At 63.8% G+C, this 22,030-nt stretch overlaps 9 protein-coding genes across 9 annotated transcripts in view; 4 read left to right on the forward strand and 5 right to left on the reverse strand.

Annotated features, from left to right (window-relative positions):
• Nucleotides 1-4,737: 4,737 nt before the first annotated feature.
• F751_6720 (hypothetical protein) lies at nucleotides 4,738-5,274 on the reverse strand (the record flags this gene model as incomplete). Its single annotated transcript, XM_011397243.1, has 1 exon — nucleotides 4,738-5,274. One exon carries the CDS (start codon nucleotides 5,272-5,274, stop codon nucleotides 4,738-4,740), a length of 537 nt encoding a protein of 178 aa, XP_011395545.1.
• Nucleotides 5,275-5,957: 683 nt separating this feature from the next.
• On the forward strand, nucleotides 5,958-6,928 carry F751_6721 (CAX-interacting protein 4; the record flags this gene model as incomplete). The annotated part of the gene is made up of 3 exons (XM_011397244.1): nucleotides 5,958-6,019; nucleotides 6,246-6,741; nucleotides 6,860-6,928. The coding sequence occupies 3 exons, from the start codon at nucleotides 5,958-5,960 to the stop codon at nucleotides 6,926-6,928; spliced, it is 627 nt and encodes a 208-aa protein (XP_011395546.1).
• A 195-nt stretch (nucleotides 6,929-7,123) lies between these two features.
• On the reverse strand, nucleotides 7,124-9,318 carry F751_6722 (Aldose 1-epimerase; the record flags this gene model as incomplete). Its single annotated transcript, XM_011397245.1, has 8 exons — nucleotides 7,124-7,305; nucleotides 7,478-7,566; nucleotides 7,715-7,796; nucleotides 7,927-8,048; nucleotides 8,318-8,499; nucleotides 8,657-8,754; nucleotides 8,936-9,062; nucleotides 9,169-9,318. The coding sequence occupies 8 exons, from the start codon at nucleotides 9,316-9,318 to the stop codon at nucleotides 7,124-7,126; spliced, it is 1,032 nt and encodes a 343-aa protein (XP_011395547.1).
• F751_6723 (hypothetical protein) lies at nucleotides 8,088-8,306 on the forward strand (the record flags this gene model as incomplete). Its single annotated transcript, XM_011397246.1, has 1 exon — nucleotides 8,088-8,306. The coding sequence occupies one exon, from the start codon at nucleotides 8,088-8,090 to the stop codon at nucleotides 8,304-8,306; it is 219 nt and encodes a 72-aa protein (XP_011395548.1).
• Nucleotides 9,319-9,672: 354 nt separating the features above from the next.
• Nucleotides 9,673-11,311, reverse strand: F751_6724 (hypothetical protein; the record flags this gene model as incomplete). The annotated part of the gene is made up of 5 exons (XM_011397247.1): nucleotides 9,673-9,984; nucleotides 10,148-10,344; nucleotides 10,509-10,631; nucleotides 10,864-10,948; nucleotides 11,009-11,311. 5 exons carry the CDS (start codon nucleotides 11,309-11,311, stop codon nucleotides 9,673-9,675), a joined length of 1,020 nt encoding a protein of 339 aa, XP_011395549.1.
• An 801-nt stretch (nucleotides 11,312-12,112) lies between these two features.
• On the forward strand, nucleotides 12,113-14,739 carry F751_6725 (Squalene synthase; the record flags this gene model as incomplete). The annotated part of the gene is made up of 9 exons (XM_011397248.1): nucleotides 12,113-12,163; nucleotides 12,264-12,358; nucleotides 12,513-12,674; nucleotides 12,817-12,979; nucleotides 13,095-13,182; nucleotides 13,324-13,415; nucleotides 13,584-13,715; nucleotides 13,892-13,984; nucleotides 14,239-14,739. The coding sequence occupies 9 exons, from the start codon at nucleotides 12,113-12,115 to the stop codon at nucleotides 14,737-14,739; spliced, it is 1,377 nt and encodes a 458-aa protein (XP_011395550.1).
• Nucleotides 14,740-15,108: 369 nt separating this feature from the next.
• On the reverse strand, nucleotides 15,109-17,449 carry F751_6726 (Putative methyltransferase NSUN6; the record flags this gene model as incomplete). Its single annotated transcript, XM_011397249.1, has 6 exons — nucleotides 15,109-15,454; nucleotides 15,653-15,744; nucleotides 15,899-16,231; nucleotides 16,454-16,761; nucleotides 16,955-17,218; nucleotides 17,407-17,449. The coding sequence occupies 6 exons, from the start codon at nucleotides 17,447-17,449 to the stop codon at nucleotides 15,109-15,111; spliced, it is 1,386 nt and encodes a 461-aa protein (XP_011395551.1).
• An 875-nt stretch (nucleotides 17,450-18,324) lies between these two features.
• On the forward strand, nucleotides 18,325-19,469 carry F751_6727 (hypothetical protein; the record flags this gene model as incomplete). The annotated part of the gene is made up of 3 exons (XM_011397250.1): nucleotides 18,325-18,468; nucleotides 18,593-18,733; nucleotides 19,074-19,469. The coding sequence occupies 3 exons, from the start codon at nucleotides 18,325-18,327 to the stop codon at nucleotides 19,467-19,469; spliced, it is 681 nt and encodes a 226-aa protein (XP_011395552.1).
• Nucleotides 19,470-19,868: 399 nt separating this feature from the next.
• Nucleotides 19,869-22,030, reverse strand: part of F751_6728 (hypothetical protein) — a gene marked incomplete at both ends in the record, with an annotated part of 4,376 nt that continues 2,214 nt past the window's right edge. The window contains 3 exons of the mRNA XM_011397251.1: nucleotides 19,869-20,852; nucleotides 21,061-21,166; nucleotides 21,707-21,906. Coding sequence (XP_011395553.1) covers nucleotides 19,869-20,852; nucleotides 21,061-21,166; nucleotides 21,707-21,906 — 1,290 coding nt within the window. The remainder of the gene's footprint in view (nucleotides 20,853-21,060; nucleotides 21,167-21,706; nucleotides 21,907-22,030) is intronic.

A 22,030-nucleotide genomic window follows, 5' to 3' on the forward strand; every position in this document is an offset into this window, starting at 1 on the left:
TCTGCCCGGCCGCGCATGGATAGCCACCGCTTGCAGCGGGGCCTGGCAAGGTGTGGGAGCCGCGCCATCCTCCATATCCACTCGCATGCAGGGCTGATTGCGAGCCTTCATCTTAATTCAGAGTACCCTATCAACCGCCCCCCCCCTCCCTTTGTCCAAAAATTAGGAAAGGACCTGCCTCTGCATAAAATGCTGTGGCCATGGGGCAGTCACTTGGGCGAAGCCAGAGCATGTAGGCAATGCAGGCGGCATAGGAGATACTGTTGGCTCTGCATCGGGAGAGGCGGGGGGAGGGCATGCAGCGTAGGTGCTGGACCCTGCCCGAGCTCCCCCTCCACTCCCGTTTGCATACCCATGCAGATCGCGAGGCGGCACCCCGAACCCCCATCGAGCTCACAGGACGACGAGGATCGTGTTGCCCAGCCGAAAGGTGTTGGTCAGGGGCACATGCGGGGCTGTCATGATGTCGGCAGCCTGCAGGCTCGGACTGGAGGGCGACACTATGTCGGGCCTCTTCTCGGGCTTCATGTAGGGCCGAGGGCTGCGCTTTCCCCGCTGGTGGAGGTCCATGCAGGAGCAAAGGGCTTCCAAGGCGCAATGCGGGGGTCTTTGGACCAATGCTGCACGTGCAACTCGCTGTCTAGGGGCGGAACGGGAGGGTTCGATGCCACTGGCCGATCCCCTTGATCATGACGTCTCCGTGGCTAGGAGAGGGGCCGCTTATGCGCAAGCCTGCATTACAAAAGCGGGGGACGAGATATGGGTGTTGATGAGCTGGTATGGGTGCAGAAGCGCTGTTTACAGGGCCGTGTGTCCATCGCCCCTGGAACGTGAAAAAAGGAAATCCGTTCTTTCTTGCTCTGAACGCCCAGAATCCAGAATCCGCGATTTCAAGGCCCGAATCGGGGGGGGGTGTCAGAAACTTAATGAGGAAAGCTTCCAGAGGATTGACTACCCTCGGCAATTTCTGGCTGGAGCGGACATTGAGGCTCACGATTCGAGAATTTTTGGATTGTCACACACTGCAACTCAGTCCCCTGCAGCAGATGAACGACTGCCGTACGTGGACCATCGATGCATGACGTCAATTTCGCCAGGAATCCCAAAGGACAACATAAGGTTGTCTCAGTAGCATCCCCCTGGTTGCTCTTCCAGGAAATTGACGGCATAGACTGCTTTCCATTGGGCAATGTGCCCACACTGATGCACCTCATCAAGCTCTGGAATGAAAGGATCATCCTGATAGGGAGAGGGCGCTAGTTTGCTGTGCATTAAAATTGCAATCGTCAATAGGATGGATTACCCAGGAGAAACATCGAAGCGACAGCATAGTATCATGCATCTGCAGATCTTTCGTAAGAACTGGAATCCTTGGTTCGTGGTCAAGAAAATGCGACGGACAGTGCACGCAAACTGAGACATTGCTGTAAATCAGGGTTGGCCTAGTTTCTAAGGTATGCATGTACTTATCTCGAATATCGATCGTGCCTCCATCAATCCGCGACAGGAGCAGGGCAGGAGTTGGAGTTGTGGCAATCAGTGGCTATCTGCCTCTTGGTTCTCAGATGTCTCGGGGCAGCTTACTCTCTCTGTGTGCCTATAAAGCTACAGACCAGCGTCCCCATCAAGCAGTCCTCATTGGGCTACACACCCTAAAGCCATTCAGAAAGCATTGTTTGAAAGCCATCAATGGGAAGCAATGCACCAGATTCACCAGTTCAAGGTCAGGACGTTTGTGCTGCCCGCTCCATTCTTGGTGGCCACTGCTTGGGCGTAGGACGCGAGTGCTGCCCTGGAAGCATCCAAAGTCGTCGTGTAACCGTACGGGCTCGACATGAACATTTGGGATGTGCTCTGGATTATGGCACCATCAGCCGTCAAAAACGCGAAGTAGCCTAAGTCTGGGGTGAAGCTAGTAATTGTCTAGGAGAATGTGAATGTTGTCCCTGCTCTACTGACAGTTCCGGTTATGGACCCAAATGTTGGTGGTGGTGGGGCAGCTCCCAGAGGAGGTGGTGAATAATGATTGAGCAGAGTCAGGGGCACCACCTCTTTGAAATCATTATTAGTCGACATCACAGCTGCGGAGCCAAGAGCATACTCATCCCGCAATTTCACCGGCATTGACTCATCCACGATCATTGTGGTGGCGGACTGGGGGCTGAAACTTGTCATTAGTCTTTCTCTGATTAGTAAGGAAGTAAACAAGGATCACGTGACCATGCGGGGAGTGTACAACGGAGTGGTAACAAAACACGTGATGTCGACCTTTCCATCTACAGGATCTCTGAACTCAAGTGTGGCAGTCGTATGTGCCGGTGGGGGTGGAGGTGAGGGGCTTGGTGGTGGTGGTGGGGGTGGCGAGGGAGGAGGGCTTGGGGGAGGTTGGGGGGGTGGCGAGGGAGGAGGGCTTGGGGGAGGTGGTGAGGGAGGAGGGCTCGGTGGAGGTGGTGGAGGTGGCGAGGGAGGAGGGCTTGGGGGAGGTGGTGAGGGAGGAGGGCTCGGTGGAGGTGGTGGGGGTGGTGAGGGAAGAGGGCTCGGTGGAGGAGAAGGGCTGGGCGGAGGGGAGGAAGTGGGTGGTGGCGGAGATTTTCTTGCAGGCGGTGGCGGTGACTTCTTGGCGGGTGGGGGTGGAGACATCTTGGAGGGTGGGGGTGGGGACTTCTTGGCGGGTGGGGGTGCAGACTTGCTGGTGGGTGGTTGTGGCGAGTGACTGGTGGGTGGGGATGGTGACTGAGTGGTGCGGGGGGTGGCGGTGACTTCTTAGCAGGCAGGGCTGGAGACTTCATGACAGACGGGGGTGGATACTTCTTCACGGGAGGCGGCGGGAAATACAGGACCCAAGCATCCTTGCGGAATTCAAAAAGGCTGCAGTTATTGATGACCTTGGTGTTCCCTGTCTTGTTGAAGCAGCGATTACCCGTGCCATGGTTGCTGTTTCCCCATTTGGCGGTCCCCACGTTAGAATTACCTGCAAAGGTAGGCTTGTATCATACATCAGGCTATTCAACTTGAGCATGCAGCGGCTGTGCACATCCTGCATGCTTTTTGCACCCCACCCCCTGCTCACCAATGTTATCATTCCCGATGTTTTTGGTGCCAAAGTTGTTCTTGCCCTTGTTGTCGGAGCCAATGTTGCCGTTGCTGTCCGCCGTGCACGCCTTCTGGCCCACCGCAAGGCACTCCACGGCTGTAAGGACCTCCGTTGAGCGCATTGACATGACCTCAAAATTGCTCACTCGAATGGCTTGCATGGACAGTCCCATGATGTGGAGGGTGGAGGTGCGAATGGACCCCGCCCTGCTAAAGCCTTTATGCCTGCTCATCGTCAATTTGAGCGAGCACAGAGTGGAGTGTGCTTTTTGTGGTACATGTTAGATGCCAAGGCTGCTCAATGACCAACCAAAAGAGTTCGTCCCAGTGATGCACACGCACATGCTCTGCTACCACAACCCTCTCTCCGCTACTCACTTGCAAATGGCATCTGCATTATCAGTTGTCATTTGGTACACACGGGCTCCTAGGCTGCAAGGAATCGAACATGTGCGAAATGTTGGAGAAGCATCGGGTGCAGGCCTGACGCGATGGGCCGACTCGAGTGCAGTGCTCGTGTGCATGATCAAGGAAGCATGTTTCCACCAAGCTTAATCATTCGATACGGATACTGGGGCCTGACCGGAGCCGCGTCTCGGAGGACTTCGAGCGGAAAGGGGCGTCACCGGCACCGCACATCCCCTCTCCCCCCCAATCAAACACAGCACGCGACTCACATTGCACTGGGAAGCGCGATGAATGTGGAGCTGCATGTGCCTGCGGTGGTCGAGGAAGCTGGGCAGGTAAGCGAGGCAGCGGCAAAGATCGTCTGACTCACGCGGGACCGACATCGACAAGCGAGCACTTCAACTCACCGCAAAGGCACATCTGGTCAGAATGAGTATAAGTCCAGCCAGGAAGGTGGGGTTCCTGGACGCCGACGGCATCCTGTATCGTCCGGCAGTCTTACTTTTCCGTTTGTTAGTCCAGTTTTGTGGAAGGTGGGATCCCCCGACTTTGATCTATCACATGCGCTGGTCCATGCACTGTTGGTACTTGACTTGGAGCTAAGTTTGAGAACCCCAGGCCGATGCACCCGCCTCGTTGTAGCTCCGGGTTGCGCTTTGGAACTGGGCGGCTTGTGAAATTTCCGTCGCGGGAAGCCGGAAAGTGCTTGCCGGTCCGGAACATCCAGGCTTGCCATCGAGGACAAGACGTTAGCCTGTCGAACACGAATCGTAAAATATCACAGCCACTCAAACTCTCAGAACGCCTTGAACAGCAACTTGTCTTCCCGGATCCTCGCACCTTCCCCGCAATGGAGATGCTCACATTACCCCCCTTCACGGCCTCGATGACACGATGATGACGGCGTTCCCGTCGGCACGTGACCTGTCCCAGAGCCTTTGGGCCAAAGGTGGGATCAAGCTACGAACATCACACCCCGAAGTCAATCGCTCATTTTGTGATGGATTGGGGCGGCCTGCGCTCGCGCCAGGCCTTTAGCCATGAGCGTGTTGGTCGTGCTTATCCGAGGCAAGCAGGGCCCGAGCCCTTGCCGTGAAGCCGTACCTGACCACATTCAATTCCTCATACTCTAACACCTAAAGCCCTACTTGCTTGTTTGAATGTGCTACGGAGCTGCGTACACCATACAATGCTGGATATTGCATTCCCCGACAATCAGTTCACCGCCCACGATCACTAGGTCGAGCAGGTGTAGGGAGGAGTGCCTGGCGGCAACTCGCATGCAGCCACCGTGCCGCGATTCATTGCAGGGATGCGGCACCCGGATGACGCGCTCATGTACCGTACGACAGATGATGTGAGACAAGCAGAAAATGCATGACCGGGGAAGACGAGATGGGAAGGGACTAGCGACCTCTGCATGGCAAGGGTCAAGCGCGCAATGGACACCTCGCCTGGTTGGGAACTTTGTGATTGGGAGGCCTGGTGCAAGCTCCCAAGTAGGGGTGGAGGTAGGATCGGACGGGCGATGGGTGCCAGCATTGGGTCACACTGCCTAGCCCGTCGGGAGTGATGCCCACGACAATGCGAAAGCTTATGTTCACATGAAGAGATCTCCACATCGACAGTCAATGGCCATCTGACACTGCACGGCCAGGGACCTTCGTTTGCGGCCAATCGATGCCTCTGATGGGATGTGGGGCCCAGCGCCCCAAAGTCCCCATGTTGAGGAGTTGATGAGAAGCTGCACGCCTTGCACAGCAGGGTCGACATCCCTGGTCTCTGTCCGCTTTGTAAAGCTGCCTTTGCGACTGCCCAGGCGCACAGGGGCCTCCTCCAGTTCCGTCTCAATTGTCAGCTGCGGGCTCTCTTCCCATGATCTGGGGAGAGGCGCCAAGGGATGCCAGCCCCAGGCTGGGTGTATATTATGCACCCTGTGCTCCGCTGTACCATGCTACCCTCGCCAATCCAACTTGATTACTAGACACTGATCATGCTTAGGCCATTGAGTAAGTTATGAGGCAGGTCATTGGTCAGAGAGCCTCGGAAGGCACCTTGGCATATCTATGCATCCAGTACACCACTTGTGTAGGGGCCTCGCTTTTCACTCATAATATTTAACCCACAGATTGACGAGAAGGGCAGTTAGCATGAGATGCACAACCACTTGGGCGTCCTGAAGAGTCGACCCAGGGGAGTGCTGAACATGGCACAGATCATGCACCCTCCCATCGGGGCTGGTCCCGCGACGGCCTCAGCATTGCGTCCTGCATCCTGACTCTTTGCTCCTTCGACCTCGGAACGAAGAGTCTATCGGTTGCTTCATTGTTTGTAGCTCAGCGTTCTGCTTCCACGTCAAGAATAGATACCATCCCTGGCGCTGCACCCCTCCCAGACGGTGTTGCCGCGTGGCTCAAGAGTCCACAAAAACTATTGTTCAACAGTCATAAATAACAATGGTGGCCACAGTGCCAACCCGTGGCGTGTTGAAAGCATCCCAGAACCGCGTTCGCACGAGGTGAGGAAGGCTTGCCGGGCGCCGGGCTCCATTCGTCAGCCTTGCCCGTGGGTTTCTATCGTTTGTTTGAGATGCGCAGCCGAGTGTCCTATAGTCGGCGCTTTGTAAGGCCATGCGGCCCTCGAGCTGTATGTAGTGCCGGTGGACGGCCACACTGGCCTGCTGATACAAATTGCCCGCTCTGACCACCCCCTTCCCTTCCCTCCCTGGCTTCCTCACTTTGCAGCGTGGCGCTCCAGGGCAATGCCATGTGGGAGAACGTGATCGGCGTGGTGAGTGAGCAGACGGGCTCCAACTCGGGCGTGGAAGCCCTCATCCATGCGCCCTCCCACGGCGGCGGGCGGAAGGCGGCGGCGGAGCGCCGCGCCGCTGCGCACACCGCCGTGCTGGCCACTGGCGGCTTTGACACGGCCATCACCAACTACCAGAGCCTGCTGAACCTGGCCAAGAGCCAGGGGGCGGTCGGTGGCGGGGCGGATCGGGGGGCCTGCCGCATCTGCGGCCATGTGGGCCACCTGACCAAGCAGTGCCGCAACGGGCTCGCCGCGAGCGAGACGGCCACTGGGGGCGAGGGCCCCGGCCCCTCCAGGGAGCTGGCGCAGGAGTCGGAGGAGAGCGACCTGGCGCTGAGCGCCAGCGGCAGCGACTCCGACGCCGGCAGGCGGAGGAGCGGCGGCAGCAAGCGGCACCGCAGCGACAAGAAGCGCAAGCACAAGAGCAGGGTGCGGTGCGGCTGGGGCGGGCCTGGTCTGGCTCAGCGGGATACCAGGCGTGCTCGCCCACACTGCGGCACTTGTGCCGCTCCGGTCCCACCCTCTCCACCTTCCCATCCTGCCGCAGAAATCACACAAGAAGTCCAAGAAGCACAAGAAGAAGTCGCACGGCTCCTCCTCTTCTGATTCGGAGTAGGGCGCGTGTGGTCGTGCTGGCCCCGTTCACGGACTTGACGCTCAACTTGAACCCTCACGCTCCCCCTCGCCTGGCCCAGTGTCACTGCCACCAGAGACCTCAAGCTGTCGACGGGGTAGAGATTGTTCAAGAGGGCATTTCACCAATCACGACTTGCCCCTGAGACCCATCGGCATGCCGGGGGCCCCAGGCCCCTCACACGGTGTAGAATCGGTACACCAGCGCGTGCACATACTCATGCCCTGGGCGGAGGACGACCGAGGGGAAGGCGGGCTGGTTGACGGCGTCGGGGAAGCCCTGGGTCTCCAGCGCCAGGCCCGCATGCTTCACGTAGCTCACCCCCGCCTTGCCCTTCAGGGTGCCGTCCAGGAAGTTGCCTGTGGGTCAGGGGGGGGCGGGAGGGGCAGTGATCGGAAGGGACAGGCGTCTGAGGAGCGACGAGGCATCGGGCACGATGCGGTCTCCTGCCCTCCGGGCTCTGGCCTAGAGTGGTGGCACGAGTTCCTTGCACCAGGCTGGCGCTGGCAGCCCGAGGGCTTCCAGACTCACCCGAGTACACCTGAACCCCCGGCGCGGTGGTGCAGACCTCCAGGGCCCTCCCAGAGGCAGGGTCGACCAGGGTGATGGCTGGCTGCGGGCTGCAGTGGCAGAGCGGCGGGGGAGAGTCAGGGGGCTTCGAGCTGTCGATCCTTCCCTCCTTGGCGGCAGCGCAGGAGCATGCCCTTCCAGCCTGCTTGGCGCTCCAAGAAAAAGCCACCAACCCATGGAAGAAACCGATGAACTCACACAGAGAATGCCGCGCCGTCCTTGACCCGGTCCTTGGCAGCCGGTCCGAGGCCAAACAGCACGTAGTTGTGGTCGTAACCCCCTGCACGTTCAGGCGGGGGGGAAGGCGGCACTGTGCAGGATGTGAATGTAGACATGTTCTGGGCCGTGTGTTGTCCAACTGGATCCACCACAGAATGTCCAGCCCATAGCCTGCCCTCGCCGACGCGCACCCTCCGTCTTGGCAATGCGCTGGCCCACAGGCTGTGCGGTGGTGAAGTCAAACGGCGTCCCCGCCACGGGCACAATCTCCCCCGTTGGGATCTGGGTCTCGTCCACAGGGGTGTAGTGGTCCCTGTGGGATGAGGTGCGAGTCCAGGGATGCTTGATCAGTATGGAAGGCCAAAGCGCTCAGTGCGTGCAGCCCTACGACCCGGCCTGGCAAGCTGGGGCGCTCCTCAGAGAGGGACCCCCAGGCCTCGGTTCCAATGTGTACCTGCTCCACCGCGAGGGCCGCCTCGCAAGGTACACATGCAGTGCCACAGCGCCCACCATCCTGTCACTGCCTTTCCAGGTCCCACCACGAGTCAGTGCCCAGCCACCAACACCATGAAGCCCACCCACCCCTGGATGGTGAGCTGGTGATCCAGGATTGTGCCAGACTCATGTCCCCCCAGGTTCCAGTAGGTGTGCTGGGCCAGGTTGATGGGGGTGGGCTTGTCGGCGCTCGCCTTCATGGTCACCCTGAGCTCGTTGGCGTCTGTGAGCTCGTACAGCACGCTGACAGTCACCGTGCCCGGGTAGTTCTGGGGGATAAGGATTGGGGGGAGAAAGCAAGCACATCAGAGTGGACAGCCTGAGGCTGGCCGCGATGGATCCGGGGGAGGATTCCTCGTGGCAGCAGACGTGGCGGCAGGGCAAGCGGCCTATCCGTCAGCAGCTCTTTCGCGCCATTGGCCTCACCTCCTCCCCATCTGGGCTGACATACTCCAGCAGGACGGACTTGCCCTGCTCATTCCCCTTGACAGTAAAGTCGCGCTTGTCAAAGCCCACCTTACCACCTGAGCGGATGATGGGGGCTGGTTGATTGCGAGATGCGATTCATGATACTGATTGCAGCTGCAGCAGGAACATGAACGCATGCACCACACATCACGCCCTTCATTCTTGCCGCAAGACAACCAGGGTGATTGCCTGCACTCGTGTGTCGCAAATTTCCCATCTTCCCCCCCTCATCCTGACCATGCAGGCTGTTGGGTCCGTTGTTGATATTCAGCTTGTACGTCACGCCGTCCAGCTCGAACTGGCCCTTGGCGATGCGGTTGGCCACTCTGCCCACCACTGCCCCCATGTACGGGGAGGTGCCATCCTGTGCACCATCGAAACAGGCCCTGTCAGCCTCCGAACCATCGAGGCTTGCAGCACATTCTAACGAAACATGAATATGAATCCTATCAGCATTTTCACATGCTCACCCTGTATGGTGTCTCGCTGTCGAAACCCAGGACGACGTCGGCCACCTGGCCGTCCCTGTCGGCAACCCGTAGCCTCTGAATGATGGCGCCCAGGGGGAGGATGTCCACCTCCGTGCCATTGGAGTTCCTGAGCACGATCGGATGCGCCATGGTCAGGGCCAGGAGGCGTCCAGGGCTTCCAAGCGAGTGCGATCCCAGGATCAGGAGGAGGAGGACGGACCCAAGTGTGATCGCCCCCCAATGCGCAGGTCGGCTGGGTCTGAAGGCCCTGAAGGGAGCTCGAGGCATGGGATAGAACGGATCAGAACAGGGGCCGGGTAACCTCGACGAGTTTTGGTCGTGGATTGATGCCCCGCCGGGCTCCGAGACGGGGAGCCGGTCCTACGTGGCACTCCCCACAGTGGCAGCCGGAGGAGTAATACCCAGATGAGGCTCAAGCCCAACCAGCCTTGAGTTTTCAGAAGAGCAGTGATGGCACTAGCTTATATTCAAGCCACAGGACGGTCATGCGGATCGGTCGGGGGGATGAAAGGCTCGCGGGGCGGCTCGTGCCAGGTGCTGGCTCTCGGCCTTCAGCCACTCTGTGGCTGGGTGCTGCGGCGGGGGTGCCATGCCCTCCAGCCCCTCCTCCCTCCCCCCATCCAGTGCCAGCCGGGCGGGAACCACGTGTGCCCACCAGAACTCCGCCAGCACGTCGAAGCAGGCCGCCCAGTAGGCCCGGTCCCGCGGTATTCGGAAGGCAGCGGCGCCGTTGGCCGGAGTCCAGACATACAGGTCGCACCACTCCCGGTCCATGATCTCCATCTGTCCTTGTATCTGGGTAGGGGGGAGTGTGGCAGGGGAGACGGGCCATGGAGAAGGGATTGAATGGGGATAATGAGGAGCGTGTATTGGGAGGACAATGCTGGCAGGTGACAGTCTTCCGGCGGGATTTCGTGCGTTTGCAGGCAGACAAATGCGCCGGGCCTGTGCTCCATACCTGGGGCATGTAGTACCAGATCGCATGCTGCGGCGGCCAGGCCTCCTCTGGGGCACCCTTGTTGAAAGGGCACTTGATCTCCAGCAGTCCCGGGGGTCCAGCCCCGGCCTCCACCAGCCCGTCGGGCGAGGCGCCCAGCCAGCCATGCACCGCATCATCCGCCTTGACGGCAAATGTGCAGCCCTGCACGACATACCCTGTGGGACAGAGCGGGGCAAGTCGCTGGGGAGTTGGCCCGCCGGGTGCGCGCATGGTGACAAAGGCGTCCTGATCCCAGGGCCGCAGACATTCAGGACGGGAAATGCAGGCTTTGGAGGGCACGCCCTCGGCACACTGCGAATGGCATCCACGTTGCACCAACCTGTGTTGCGCTGATAGGACTGCAGCGCCCTTGCTTCAGCCCCAGTGCCCCAGCGCGTGGCATCGTTCCCCTGGAACGGAGGCAGCAGGCCCAGCTTCTCCTTCCACAGCGTCTCACGATCTCCTGCACGTACGGAGAAGGGGGGTGGGGCAGGGTCGTGCACAGCTCTGAGGGCAGCGCACGGCTGCACGTGTCACTGGTGGGCTGCGAAAGGGAAGGTAGCGGCACAGCTGTCGACGCACTCCTGGCAAGGTGAGAGGGTGAGGCCGCGGAGGTCTTACTCCAAAGCGGCAGCCAGCCTCTGAGCTCACAAAGCCCAGGCCCGGCACAGTCTGTCCCACCCTGCTCTTCCCACCTGGATAGAACCCGAGTGCCTTTGAGAAGGCGGAGGCAGTGAGCCGTGCTGATCGCGCCTCATGCCAGGCTTGGGAGCCCTGGGACTGCACGGCGGCCAGGGGCGGCAGGCCGGCGCCGGCCGCCGCTGCTGCCGCAAAGGTCACTTTGAAGTCCTCGGTGCTGGGGATGGCCAGGCCGTTCCGTCCCCGGGGGACTGCCGCCGGCTGCCGTGCCGGCCCGGCGTTCTTCCCAACTGATTTAGGAGCTGAGGCCCCCATGCCGGGCGGGGGCGTGGCGGCGGCAGCATGCTCAGTATCGGGCAGCGCGCTGGTCGCCGAGTTGCCGGTGGCCCGCGCCACCCACGCCCTCAACCCCCGGCAGGTGTCCAGGCGCTGAGCTGCGCCGGCCGCCTCATAGCCCAGCAGCCTCGTGGAAGCAGCCACCTCACGTGCACCCAGGCTGTCCATGGCCGCCGTGGCCCAGTCACAGAATGCCTGCCCTCGGGAGCCGAGGGTATTGGCACAGCCATGCCGCGTCTCCCACTCCAGGGCCGCCGTGAGCTGGGTGAGCAGGGGGTCCGAGGCAGACACAGCGGGAGCGGCTGCGCTGGTCACTCGCCTGGCGAGCAGTGGGGTGACGGGGCGAAGCCTGCCATGGGAGGGATGCGCATGCAGATCCCCGCCGCGCATGTGGTGGCGAAAGTGGGCAGCGATGGACCGGCTGCCGGTCGCCCATACACCAGGCCAGGGCGCCAGCACGAAGGCATTGGCACCCAAGCAAGCCTTCATGGTTTTTCCAAGCTCCTGCAGCCACACGCCGATCAAAGGCCGTGGCATGCCCCCGGCATCATGCCTCTGCTGTGCAAGCTATCTGGACCTGGGTCCGGCGTAGGCGATGCCGGGCAGGTCATGCACGCCTGTATCTCTCACAAGATGCAGCACTGTGATCACATTATCCGATGGTTCCATGCATGATCAAAGAAGCACTGTGTTGTCGTAAATTCTGGCTGACCCGCTTCATGAGCCATGTCAGCATCGTGCAAATTGAAACCCCGGCGACGACCGGACTTGGGCGGGCATTGCACACCCGCCATGCGCATGGATGAACAGTAGGTTGCACGGGCCAGCTGGCCGATTGCCTTACTCCCTTAAGTCATTCGTGGATCGATCCCAAGGGTGTTTTGAGCCTTGCTGGCCGATTCTTCCTGGCCGAGGTCGTCCCCAAGCACCGACCCAATCACTGCGGTCTGGACCCTGCCGTCCATCGCCATGGGAAAGCTGGGCGAGCTGCTCTCCCACCCGGACGAGATCATCCCAATGGTGCGCACTGGTAATCCACGCAACTTCCCCAACCCCGGCTCCAAACCCCTCGACTGGGTCGGAGTGCTGTGCTGATACTCACTCCAACTCCCTCATGCAGGCGGCAATGTACCTGGCTGCCCGCCGCGCGGCAGTGCTGCCACATGACCCGGACCTTGCATTCTGCTACTCCATGCTGAATAAGGTGTCGCGGAGGTGAGCAGCAGGGCGTAGGAGGGGAAAGGGGGGGGAGAGGGGCTTGGGATCTGGGATGCAGGGCGCTGCCAGGGCTCCCTGTGAGCTGAGCCCCGGCGAGACACTGCACACACACCTTTATTCGGAAGTATTGACCCTGATGCACCTGCTGCAGTTTCGCAATCGTGATCCAGCAATTGCCGGAGCAGCTGCGGGACGCGGTGTGCGTTTTCTACCTGGTGCTGAGGGCGCTGGACACTGTGGAGGACGACATGGCGATTGACCAGGCCGAGAAGGTTCCCATCCTGCTTTCCTTCCACGAGAAGACCTACGAGAAGTGCGCGTGGCAGGCCGCGTTGTTGGGGGTGTGGGGGGATCTTGGTTGGGCAGGGTGCTGCCGCTGGAGGCGCATGATGCCCCCATCAACACCACGATGCTGCCGCAACCCCAGCCTCGAGCCCCGCCCTGTCCCTGGCCAGGGACTGGAGCATGAAGTGTGGGCACGGGCACTATGTGGAGCTCATGGAGCAGTATCCCGTCGTCTGCGCCGCTTTCCAGGGGCTGGAGCCCCAGTACCAGGAGGTCATCACCGACATCTGCCGGAGGATGGGGGCTGGCATGGCAGAGTTCATCGTCAAGGAGGTGGGGCTTGCTGCGTTGCAATGGGGGAAGGAAAGGAATGCATTCCGGAAAGGGAAGCCTCCTGGTCCAGGTATACCTCCCCATCTTCCGTGGCACCCTGGCACCCTGGCACCAGGTGGAGACAGTCAAGGATTACGACCTCTACTGCCACTATGTCGCCGGGCTGGTGGGCGTCGGTCTGTCCAACCTCTTTGCCGGCTCAGGTGATGAGGAGGGGCTTCGTGAAGGACACCAGGCAGCCACAATGCGGCATGTATGAATGCCCCAAATGCTGGGCCTCCAGCTGAATTCCCCTGGTCCTCTTGCACACGAGCTTGGGCTGCATCCTTTGTCCCCGGATGTAGGCCTGGAGAGCGAGGACTTTGCCTCGCTGCACGAGCTGTCCAACGGCATGGGGCTGTTCCTGCAGAAGACCAACATCATCCGCGACTACCTGGTGAGTCGCGGGTGGACTGGAGGAGCACAGGCACCGGGTCTGCGCCCTGTTGAGGCGGGCCCAGGCGAGGGACTGGAAGGCCCTCAGCCTCATGGAGTGAGGATCGTGCCATTGGACCTATCCCCTCCACCCCCCTCCCTGTTCCTCCCTTTCCCTCCTTTCCCACAGGAGGACATCATGGAGGAGCCGGCGCCCCGCATGTTCTGGCCCAAGGAGATCTGGGGCAAGCATGGCGACAGCCTGGAGGACTTCAAAGATCCGGAGAATGCCGAGGCGGCGGTCGCATGCCTGAACGACATGGTACAGTGAGGATTGAGTGGGGGTAGGCCTGTGCTGGAGGGCCCAGTCCTCGGGGCTGACTGTGTGGCTGGCAACACTGACTGTACCGTGTGCGCGTGTGAACGACATGAAGACCGCCACTGCGTAGCGGCCAGCTTGCCCGATTCCCTCCCCACTCTTGCTCACCATCGCCGCAGATCGCGGATGCCCTCCGCCATGTGGATGCCTCCCTGGATTACATGCAGCGCCTGAGGAACCGGCCCATCTTCCGCTTCTGCGCCGTGCCCCAGGTGAGTGAGGTGGGGGGTGGCGGCGGATGGGTAGTTTGGGCGTGGGATGGCTGCAGGGAGGGTGCGGGAACCGTTTGTGCAGAGGTGCCAGGCACCCTGCTTGTCACGATCCTGTCGACGAGCTGCCCAAGGAGGTCCTTGCATGGCATGCAGTGCCAGCTGTTTGTTCATGAGGCGCAAGGAGACCCTACATCCTCCTTGTCCCCTCCTCATTCGCCGCTCATTTCCCCACTCCCCACCCCTCCCACGAAAAGATCATGGCCATCGGGACGCTGGCCGCCTGCTTCGACAACCCGAGCGTGTTCACTGGGGTGGTGAAGATGCGGCGCGGCCAGACGGCAAAGATCATGCACGACGTGGAGGATTATGCGGACCTGCTGGCCTACTTCCGGGCCTTTGGGCAGGCGCTGGCCGCCAAGGCGCGCGCCGCGCGCGGCAAAGGCGCGGAGAGCGTGGGCCGCGCCGCCGAGCGCGTGGTGGCCGGCTGCTCGGCCGCGCTTGCCGACCTGTCGCGGGCCGAGAACGCGCGGATGGCCGCCGCCGCGCGGCGGCCGCTGTCCCTCCCCGCGCGCGCGCTGCTCCTGGTCGCCGCCCTCCTCTACCTCTTCCTGGCCTGGCGGGCGGAGGGCGTGCGACGCTGGCTGGGGGTGGACTCCCCCCCCGCAGCGCACAAGCTGGACTACTACAACCAGATCGTGGCCTCCATGTTCCTGGGCTACTCCCTCTTTGCCGTGGGCACGGGGCGGCGGCCGTGAGTGCAGGGGGACGCGTGTTTGATCGGCGGAGAGCTTTTTGGGAGCTCGGGGTCGGTCTGCACGCTTGCCGCCCTACCGTGGTGTCCTTTGACTGTGTCGCACGCAGCACTGCTAGCAGCAATTGGGAAGCAAGAAGAGATGGAGTGAAGAAGGAGTAAAAGTTATAGCTTTGCTTTGCGTGCCGCACGCGGGCTTTGGGCTGCATCAGCCAGGGACTGTATCGCTCGGCACTCGTGCGCCAGCACATGCGCTCCTCCTCTGAGCAGCATCGCTGCAGGCCCCCCTGGGTGGCTCGTCGTGCTGCGGGGCCGCTGCAACGGCGCCCCCCGAGCTTGCCACACCACGCATGAGCCCCCCGCCCCGCGCACGTCACAGCTTGACGAACTTGGCGATGAAGAAGCCGATGGTGTCCGAGGCCGGTTCCCCGGGGTCAAAGCGCTGCACCATGGCCGCCTCCGCGGCCGTGAGGAGGGGGGGCTGGGCCTGCGGCGCGACCAGTCCCGGCCCCCCCAGCCTGGGCAGGGCCGGGACGAGGCGGAGGGGGAAGCTGTCCAGAAGCCAGCGCACGTTGGCCTCGTTCTCCAGGTGACTGATGGTGCAGGTGGAGAAGACCATGGTGCCGCCGGGGCGCAGCGCCCCCACGCCGGCGGCCAGGATGCGGCGCTGGTACTGCGCGGTGCCGACCAGCTCCTCCACCGTCTGCTCGTGGCGGAACCTGAGGGCGCATGGGCCCCGGGGGGGGGGGAGGATGAGCAGCCAGCCTGGGGAGCAGGAGCGGAGTGTGGTTTCCACAGACCTAGTGCAGCGCAGCGGCACATGCGATCGAGTCGCATGGAGGTTGGGCGACGGCATGCAGGCATCAGGTGCCGACTCTTGTGTCATTTCCCCCAGGCGAAGAGTGAGGGCACCGCACCTGGGTCTGAGGCCTAGGGCGGAGCAGGGCACGTCGCACAGCACGTGGTCGAAGGAACCGGGGTCAAAGCCGGGGCACTCAGCCTCCCTGCCCTGGGCAGATGAGGGAGGGCATGCGCGCGTCGAGGAGGGCATCAGCACACGCGCGGCGGCATGCGTGGCTGCGCGAGCGGCACTCTGTGGCATGCGGCGCTGCAGGCCCACCCTCAGCGGGCCCAGCAGCACCCCACCGGAGACCACCCCTCACCTCTGCCGTGTGCGCCGACAGGATCAGTTGCTGGCCGTGGCGCTGACGCGCCAGCGCCTGACGCTCCAGGCGTCGCCGCAGGCCCTCGCTGATGGGCGCGGCCAGCTGGGACTCGTGAGGATGTCTCGCCCCCGCGACGTCTCCCTGGGGCGGCCCGCTCGACGGCCCCCGCTCGGCAGCCGGCCCCGCACCCTCGGCGCAGGTCGCCCCCCGCTCGCCCGCGCCGGTCGACCCCGCCGCCAGCCCCCGCACGCAGCGACAGGCGTCCGCGCGGTACGCCGTCACCAGCGCCTCCACACCCGCCTCCCGCGCCAGGCGCCGGATGTGCGCCACCTTGACGTGGGAGCGGTCCAGGGCGGTGATGGTGCCGCCCCGCCCCGCCGCCGCGAGACGGCCCGCCAGCGCCGTCGTTTTCCCCCCCGGCGCCGCGCACATGTCCAGCACGCGCGACCCCGGTGCGGGATCCAGCGCTGCCGCCGCCACCAGGCTGGGCAGGTTCTGCAGCATGGCCGTGCCGGGCGGCACCGCGCAGGCCGGGGCGCCGGGGCGGTAGACCCTGGCGACGAGGGCCACGCCCACGCCGCGCTCGTGCCGGAACATGTCGGCGCGGGACAGCAGGCAGCGCCCCAGCCCGACGCGGACACGCGGCGGCACGCCGGCCTCCAGGCCCGGGTCCGAGCCCAGGCGGTAGCCGCGCGAGATGCCGTATCGCTCCGACCCGGGGCGCTCCAGGGCGATGGAGACGACGACGACGTCGCCGGGGCACAGGCCGGGCGTGGTGGCCAGCACGCCGGGGACAAACACGTCGGCCCCCCGCAGCACCGCCTCCCCCGCCTTGCGCACGATGACCACCTCTCGGCCCTCTGCGCAGTCCCAGTGCGTGCAGGAGGGGCGGTGAGGTGAGACTTGGAGCAGGAGGAGGGTTTGGGGGTACTCTATCGCTGCGAGAGTGCAGGCAGCCGTGTCCGGCAGGCTGCAACCAGAGCCAGGCAAAGTCTGGTGCAGTACAGCCGGTTGCACCCCAGACCCCGCCGATCAAAAGATCCAGGCGAGCACCTGCGGCCGAGTAGTCGACGCTGTGGGGCCCGCTGCCGGGAATGAGGATGGCCTCGGGGATGAGGGGGTGCAGGCGGGGCAGCGCCGCCTCGGGCGTGCCCTGCGCCTCGGCCGCGCCGCGCAGCAGGCGCAGCAGGTCAGCAGGGCTGGCGCGGGCCGAGTTCACGCGCAGGCAGGTGGTGAGGGGAGGCACCCTGAGCCGCCGCGTGGCCGCCTGGAAGCGGGCAGGGCCCAGGCCCTCGCTCAGCAAGTGCCGGACACCCTCTGTCCAGATTACAGCAGGATCACATGAAGCTGCATTGTTTGAATGTGAATCAGTCTTATATGAGGTAGAGCAGACCTCGGAGGTAGTCGTCGCATCACCTGCAGCAAGGACTGCATAGCACAGCACTTCCACATCAGCGCCAGCATACTCACTTTGCCCCTGGTAGGGCCCGACAATCATTACTGACCTGCATCGATAGTTACATCAGCATCTAGATGCGATGCGCTCATGCCAGCCACAGGGACTCGCCACCTCAGGGAGGGGAGCCCGAACGCTCCAAGTGGGCGGCCAACTCTGCCGACACTTCTCAATTCCTCACCACTCCTAGAAGCGAAGTGTATGATCTATTTACATAATCAAGAAATCATGTGCATATTGTTTGATCTGCCCTTGACATTCCTGTGACAGCCTGGACTCGCTCTCAACACAGTACTCGGGAAGCATTGCCGATTGAGGTGCCTGCGCCGCATGCTGGGCGCATTGGCGGATGGGGTATCCCCTCTCGCTCATCGACAATGCATTGCGTACACGGTATGCAGGCAGAGGATGGTGGGATATTGCATGGCCGATGAGGAGCATGTGATATAGTAGCTACCAGGGAATCGCGAGGGATTCTACTACTGCGGGAATCGGCCCTCTGCGAGACTCCTGGCACGGGCTGTCCGCGCCTCTGTCCAGGACCGGGGCGGAGCGATGGCACACACACACATGCTAGCCCCTCAGACTGTGGCTGTGCAATGCCTGCAGATACGACCCAGTGCCGCGCCGTTTTTCACCGTGCGACCAGCAGGAGCACAGCAGTTCTCCAGGTAAGATACATGTCGTGCCCGCTGAATCCTGGGTCCGGGCATGCTTCTGAGTGTACCCGTGAGCATGCTATCCCCTCAAAAACTTGCATCTCATCATGCCGCAGGGTGCGGTTCCAGGGCTCGAGGATGCCGAGGAGGCCTGGAGCTGGGTCCTCTGTGGGCTCTGGGTGGATGGACATGCCCGAGTCCACTCCTCTCCCTGAAGACATCCAAGTCTTTCCGCGACTGAAGGAGCGAGATCCTTACAAGTAGGCTGCAGGATTGATGTGCTGAGGAGGAGTCGGGTGGTGGGCATGATGGCTTGCAAGGTTGTGGTGCAAGCCCTATACTTTCAATCTTTCACAAGCGACCTGCTGCCATATCTCTGCCCCAGGCTCCTGGGCGTCGACCGGCAGGCCTCGTACGAGGAGGTGCAGGAGGCGAGGAACTACCTTTTTGAGGTGAGGCGCGGGAGTGCATGGGGCCGAGGTCTGGCCCTGGTAGTCTCCACCCGGAGATTTCTGACCTGGACGCAGCACGCCCGGCACCAGGGTGGCCACGCGTCTGCCGCTCGCTGCCACGCAGATCCACAAGCATCACGCGCCATCCAGGGAGTCCATAGAGCTCGCCCTGGACTCCATCCTCACCGAGAGGATGAAGTGGCGGCACAAGCACGGCTTCCAGCCGCCGCAGCGGGGCCGCAAGACCGACGCCCTCGGCGAAGAGGTATGTCGAGCGTGGGCTTTGCGCAAGGCTGAGGGACAGGGTCATATCGCCATGTGCACAGGCTCTGGAGCTGTGTGATTCTTGCGGGGCGGACTCGCTTGGGCACCGGATGAGGCACCCTGGTGCACCTGCATTGCATGCTGCACTATTGAGGGGGGTTCCTTGCGGGGCTTTGCTGGCAAACCCTGTCAATACAAAGGCCCCTGTCTTGCTCAAAGCCATGAAGTTCTTCCAGATACCCTCTTTTACTTTCCAAAGAGGCAGTCCGCATCGTTGGCATGTCAAACCCCCCCTTCTGCACCTCCTCCCATCCCCCTCCGTCCCCCTCCCACCTACGCAGCGCGTCTCGCTCTGGCAAAGGGTGCGCTCAGCGGTGGAGCCCTCCGTCCCCGTGAGCACCCTAGTGAACGACGGCACCGTTTTCCTCGTCCTGGCGGTGTGGGCGGGCTGGCAGAGCCTCGCGGCGGAGCCGACGCTGCCCCTCTGCGGTGCCCTGGCCTACGCTGTGTGGAAGCTGTATGACAAGCGCACGCGGCGCGACCCCGACGGCCCCTTCTTCGGCGGCAACGCCATCTGGGGGGCGCTGGCGGCGGGCATGGCGGGGCTGGTCCTGGGCGGGTTTGCCGTGTTTGGCGCCGTGCGTTTCATGCCCATCCCCGCCTCCGTGGGCACCGGCGCGCCCTTTGCCTTCCTCCTGGTGCTCCTGCTGGGCGTCATCGCACTGTACATTCGATGATGGCAGCCGCTCCTGTCGTCGTGGTCTGGTGCCGGGGCTCCCAGCTCTCATGGCTGAGGCGTGCAACCCCTGGTGGCGCCACCTGCCTGACCTTGTCCCATGGTGTCGACCGGGCGCTCGCTGGATGCCTGGTTCTGGGAATTACAGTCGTAAGAAATACACACCCAAGGGCCGGAAGGGGGATGCTTTGGGCACAAGGGGTGGGGGAGGGTTTCACCTCGGGAATAAACACTATTCATTGGATCACATGGATTGCAGAGGGAGCGTGAGGCGCAGAGGGGAGTGGGGAGCATGTGCAGAGGAGGGTGACCGTGAGAGGCATGGCCTTTGCTCCAGCCGCCCAGATAACGGGACGCCTGGCATCCCAGGCCCGGCCTCGGTATCCCGGATACCCAGTGCTCAGTCGTCCATGTCCAGGGCCTCGCCGCGGAGGAACTCCGGCAGCACCCGACGCAGCGAGTCCAGGGAGGGCCCCGACAGGGTGGCGGCGGAGAGGAGGGAGGCGGAGAGCGGCGCCGCCTCCCAGCGCTCCAGCCCGCCCCGCCCCGCAAAGGCGTCGAGGCAGAAGGGCTGCGCCGAGGCGGAGGCCCCGCCAAAGGCCTCCGACCCCGGGGCGCCAAAGGCAAAGGTGCCGGGCAGGGTCGGGCCGGGGGAGGGCGGCGCGGGGTGCGTCTCGCCGCCGGCCGCCGAGTCCGGCGGCGAGAAGCTCGCGCCGGGCGCGGGCGCGGCGGCGTACCCGCCCGGCGCCGTACGCTCCGGCCTCTCGCCGTCCGGCGCCTCGCCGCCCTCGCCTGGCACGCCCCAGAGCGGCGTCTGCGGCAGCGTGTGCGGCAACGCGTGCGCGAAGCGGCAGCGCCGCCCCTCGCGGCAGTACCCGTGCACGAAGTAGCGGCACGCCTCCGGCTGGCGCGCCGCGTCCAACGCCGCCACCAGGGCCGCCTGGCGCGAGGCCCGGCCGCCGGCCTCTGGATACGGGCCGGCAGGGGGTGGCGACGTCGCGGCGGCGCCGCCCAGGCCCGTCCAGCCGCCACTGCCCCAGCGCAGGCCCGCGAGATTGGCAGCGCCGGCGGCCACCGACGAGGGGTCGCTGGTCTGGCGCGGGAGCGGGGCCGCCCAGGGGGAGACGGAGCGCTGGCCCAGCGCGTCCCCAGACCCGGCCCGCGGCGTGCAGGCTTCGCTGGAGGCAGGGTCGGTGGCCTCGTGCGAGGGGCTGGCGGAGGCAGTGGCCAGCGCAGGCCCTGGTGAGGGGGCCGTCGAGGAGGAGGCAGGGGAGGGGCACGCCGCCTCGGCCCCCAGCGCCGAGGGCCTGGGCACCGCTCGCCGTCGCTCCTTTTGCAGGGCCGCAAAGTGCTGGCGGGCCGCCTTCTCCCGTGCCTGCAGGATCTGATGAGGTTGGACAGAGGGGTTGGCATGGCGAGCGACGGCGACCAGTTTTGCATGCATACAATCTTGGAGATGTGCACACGAGGAGCCGATCGGGGCCTGTGCTGCGCCTGGATGTCGACGGCGCCCGACCGGCAGTCCCAGGCTCCTGTCGAGCCGAGCTCTCGCCCTCTGGCCCTTCATGCACGGAACCCCCACCACAACCGACCTTGCGGTCGGCCTCGGCCTCCATGCGTGCCAGGCGCTCACGCTCCTTCTTCTCGGCGCGGGAGGCCTCGGCAGACGCCTTGCGCAGCGCTCGCTCCGCTTGCAGCCTGCAGGGAAATTTGTTTTGGGGGGAGCGGATGGTCCGAGAGTCTCTTTGCTGCCACCCTACGTCATCGCTGTGGGCCATCAAAGGCTCGCTGCACCTGCACACAGAAACCCTCGCGCCACGATGAACTTTCACCATCCCATCGACCTCCACACCACGCCGTCCGAGGCCCCCGCCGCGGTCCCTCTCCCCGACCCACGCCAACCCACCGCTCCGCGCGCTGGCGGTCGGCGGTCTCCTTCTCGGTGCGGGCGGCCTGCGCGCGCTCGCGCCGGCACCGCGCCTCCTCCGCCCGCGCCTCGGCCAGCCGCGCCGCCTCGCGCTGGGCGTTGAGCACCGCCCCGCGCGCCGCGGCGACCAGGGCCGCCAGCGCGGCGCGGGGACCGGCCTCTGGCTGCTCCCCGCCAGGCGCGAAGGCCTCCTCTGGCCCCCGCGCCGTGCTCTCCAGCACGGCCTCGGCGCGCTGGACCCCGGCGCGCAGCCGGGTCAGGCGCGGAGAGGCCTCCCCCGCCGCGCCGCAGGACTCCTCGCACACGCCCACCGCCCCCCCCGCCCGGCATCCAGCGCGGCACGCAGCGCGGCGGCCGCCTCTTCCAGCTCCAGCGTGGCGCGCGCCCGCGCCGCGCTTTCCAGCAGTGCCAGGCAACGCACGCCCTCGCGCCGCGCCAGTGCCAGCTTGGCCTCCAGCTCGGCGGCCGCTGCGCGCCCGGCCAGCGCGCCGGACAGGGACCGCTCCAGCGCCTGTTGCGCGCGCAGGACGCGCCGCGCCTCGCCCACCGCCGCGCCAGCTGCCGCCGCCGCGCGCACCGCCGCGTCCAGCGCCTCGGAAGTCGGCGCCGGCCTCCAGCGCGGCGTCAGCGTGGCG

This window comes from Auxenochlorella protothecoides (assembly GCF_000733215.1).
Source record: "Auxenochlorella protothecoides strain 0710 unplaced genomic scaffold scaffold95, whole genome shotgun sequence".
Taxonomy (NCBI): Eukaryota; Viridiplantae; Chlorophyta; class Trebouxiophyceae; order Chlorellales; family Chlorellaceae; genus Auxenochlorella; species Auxenochlorella protothecoides.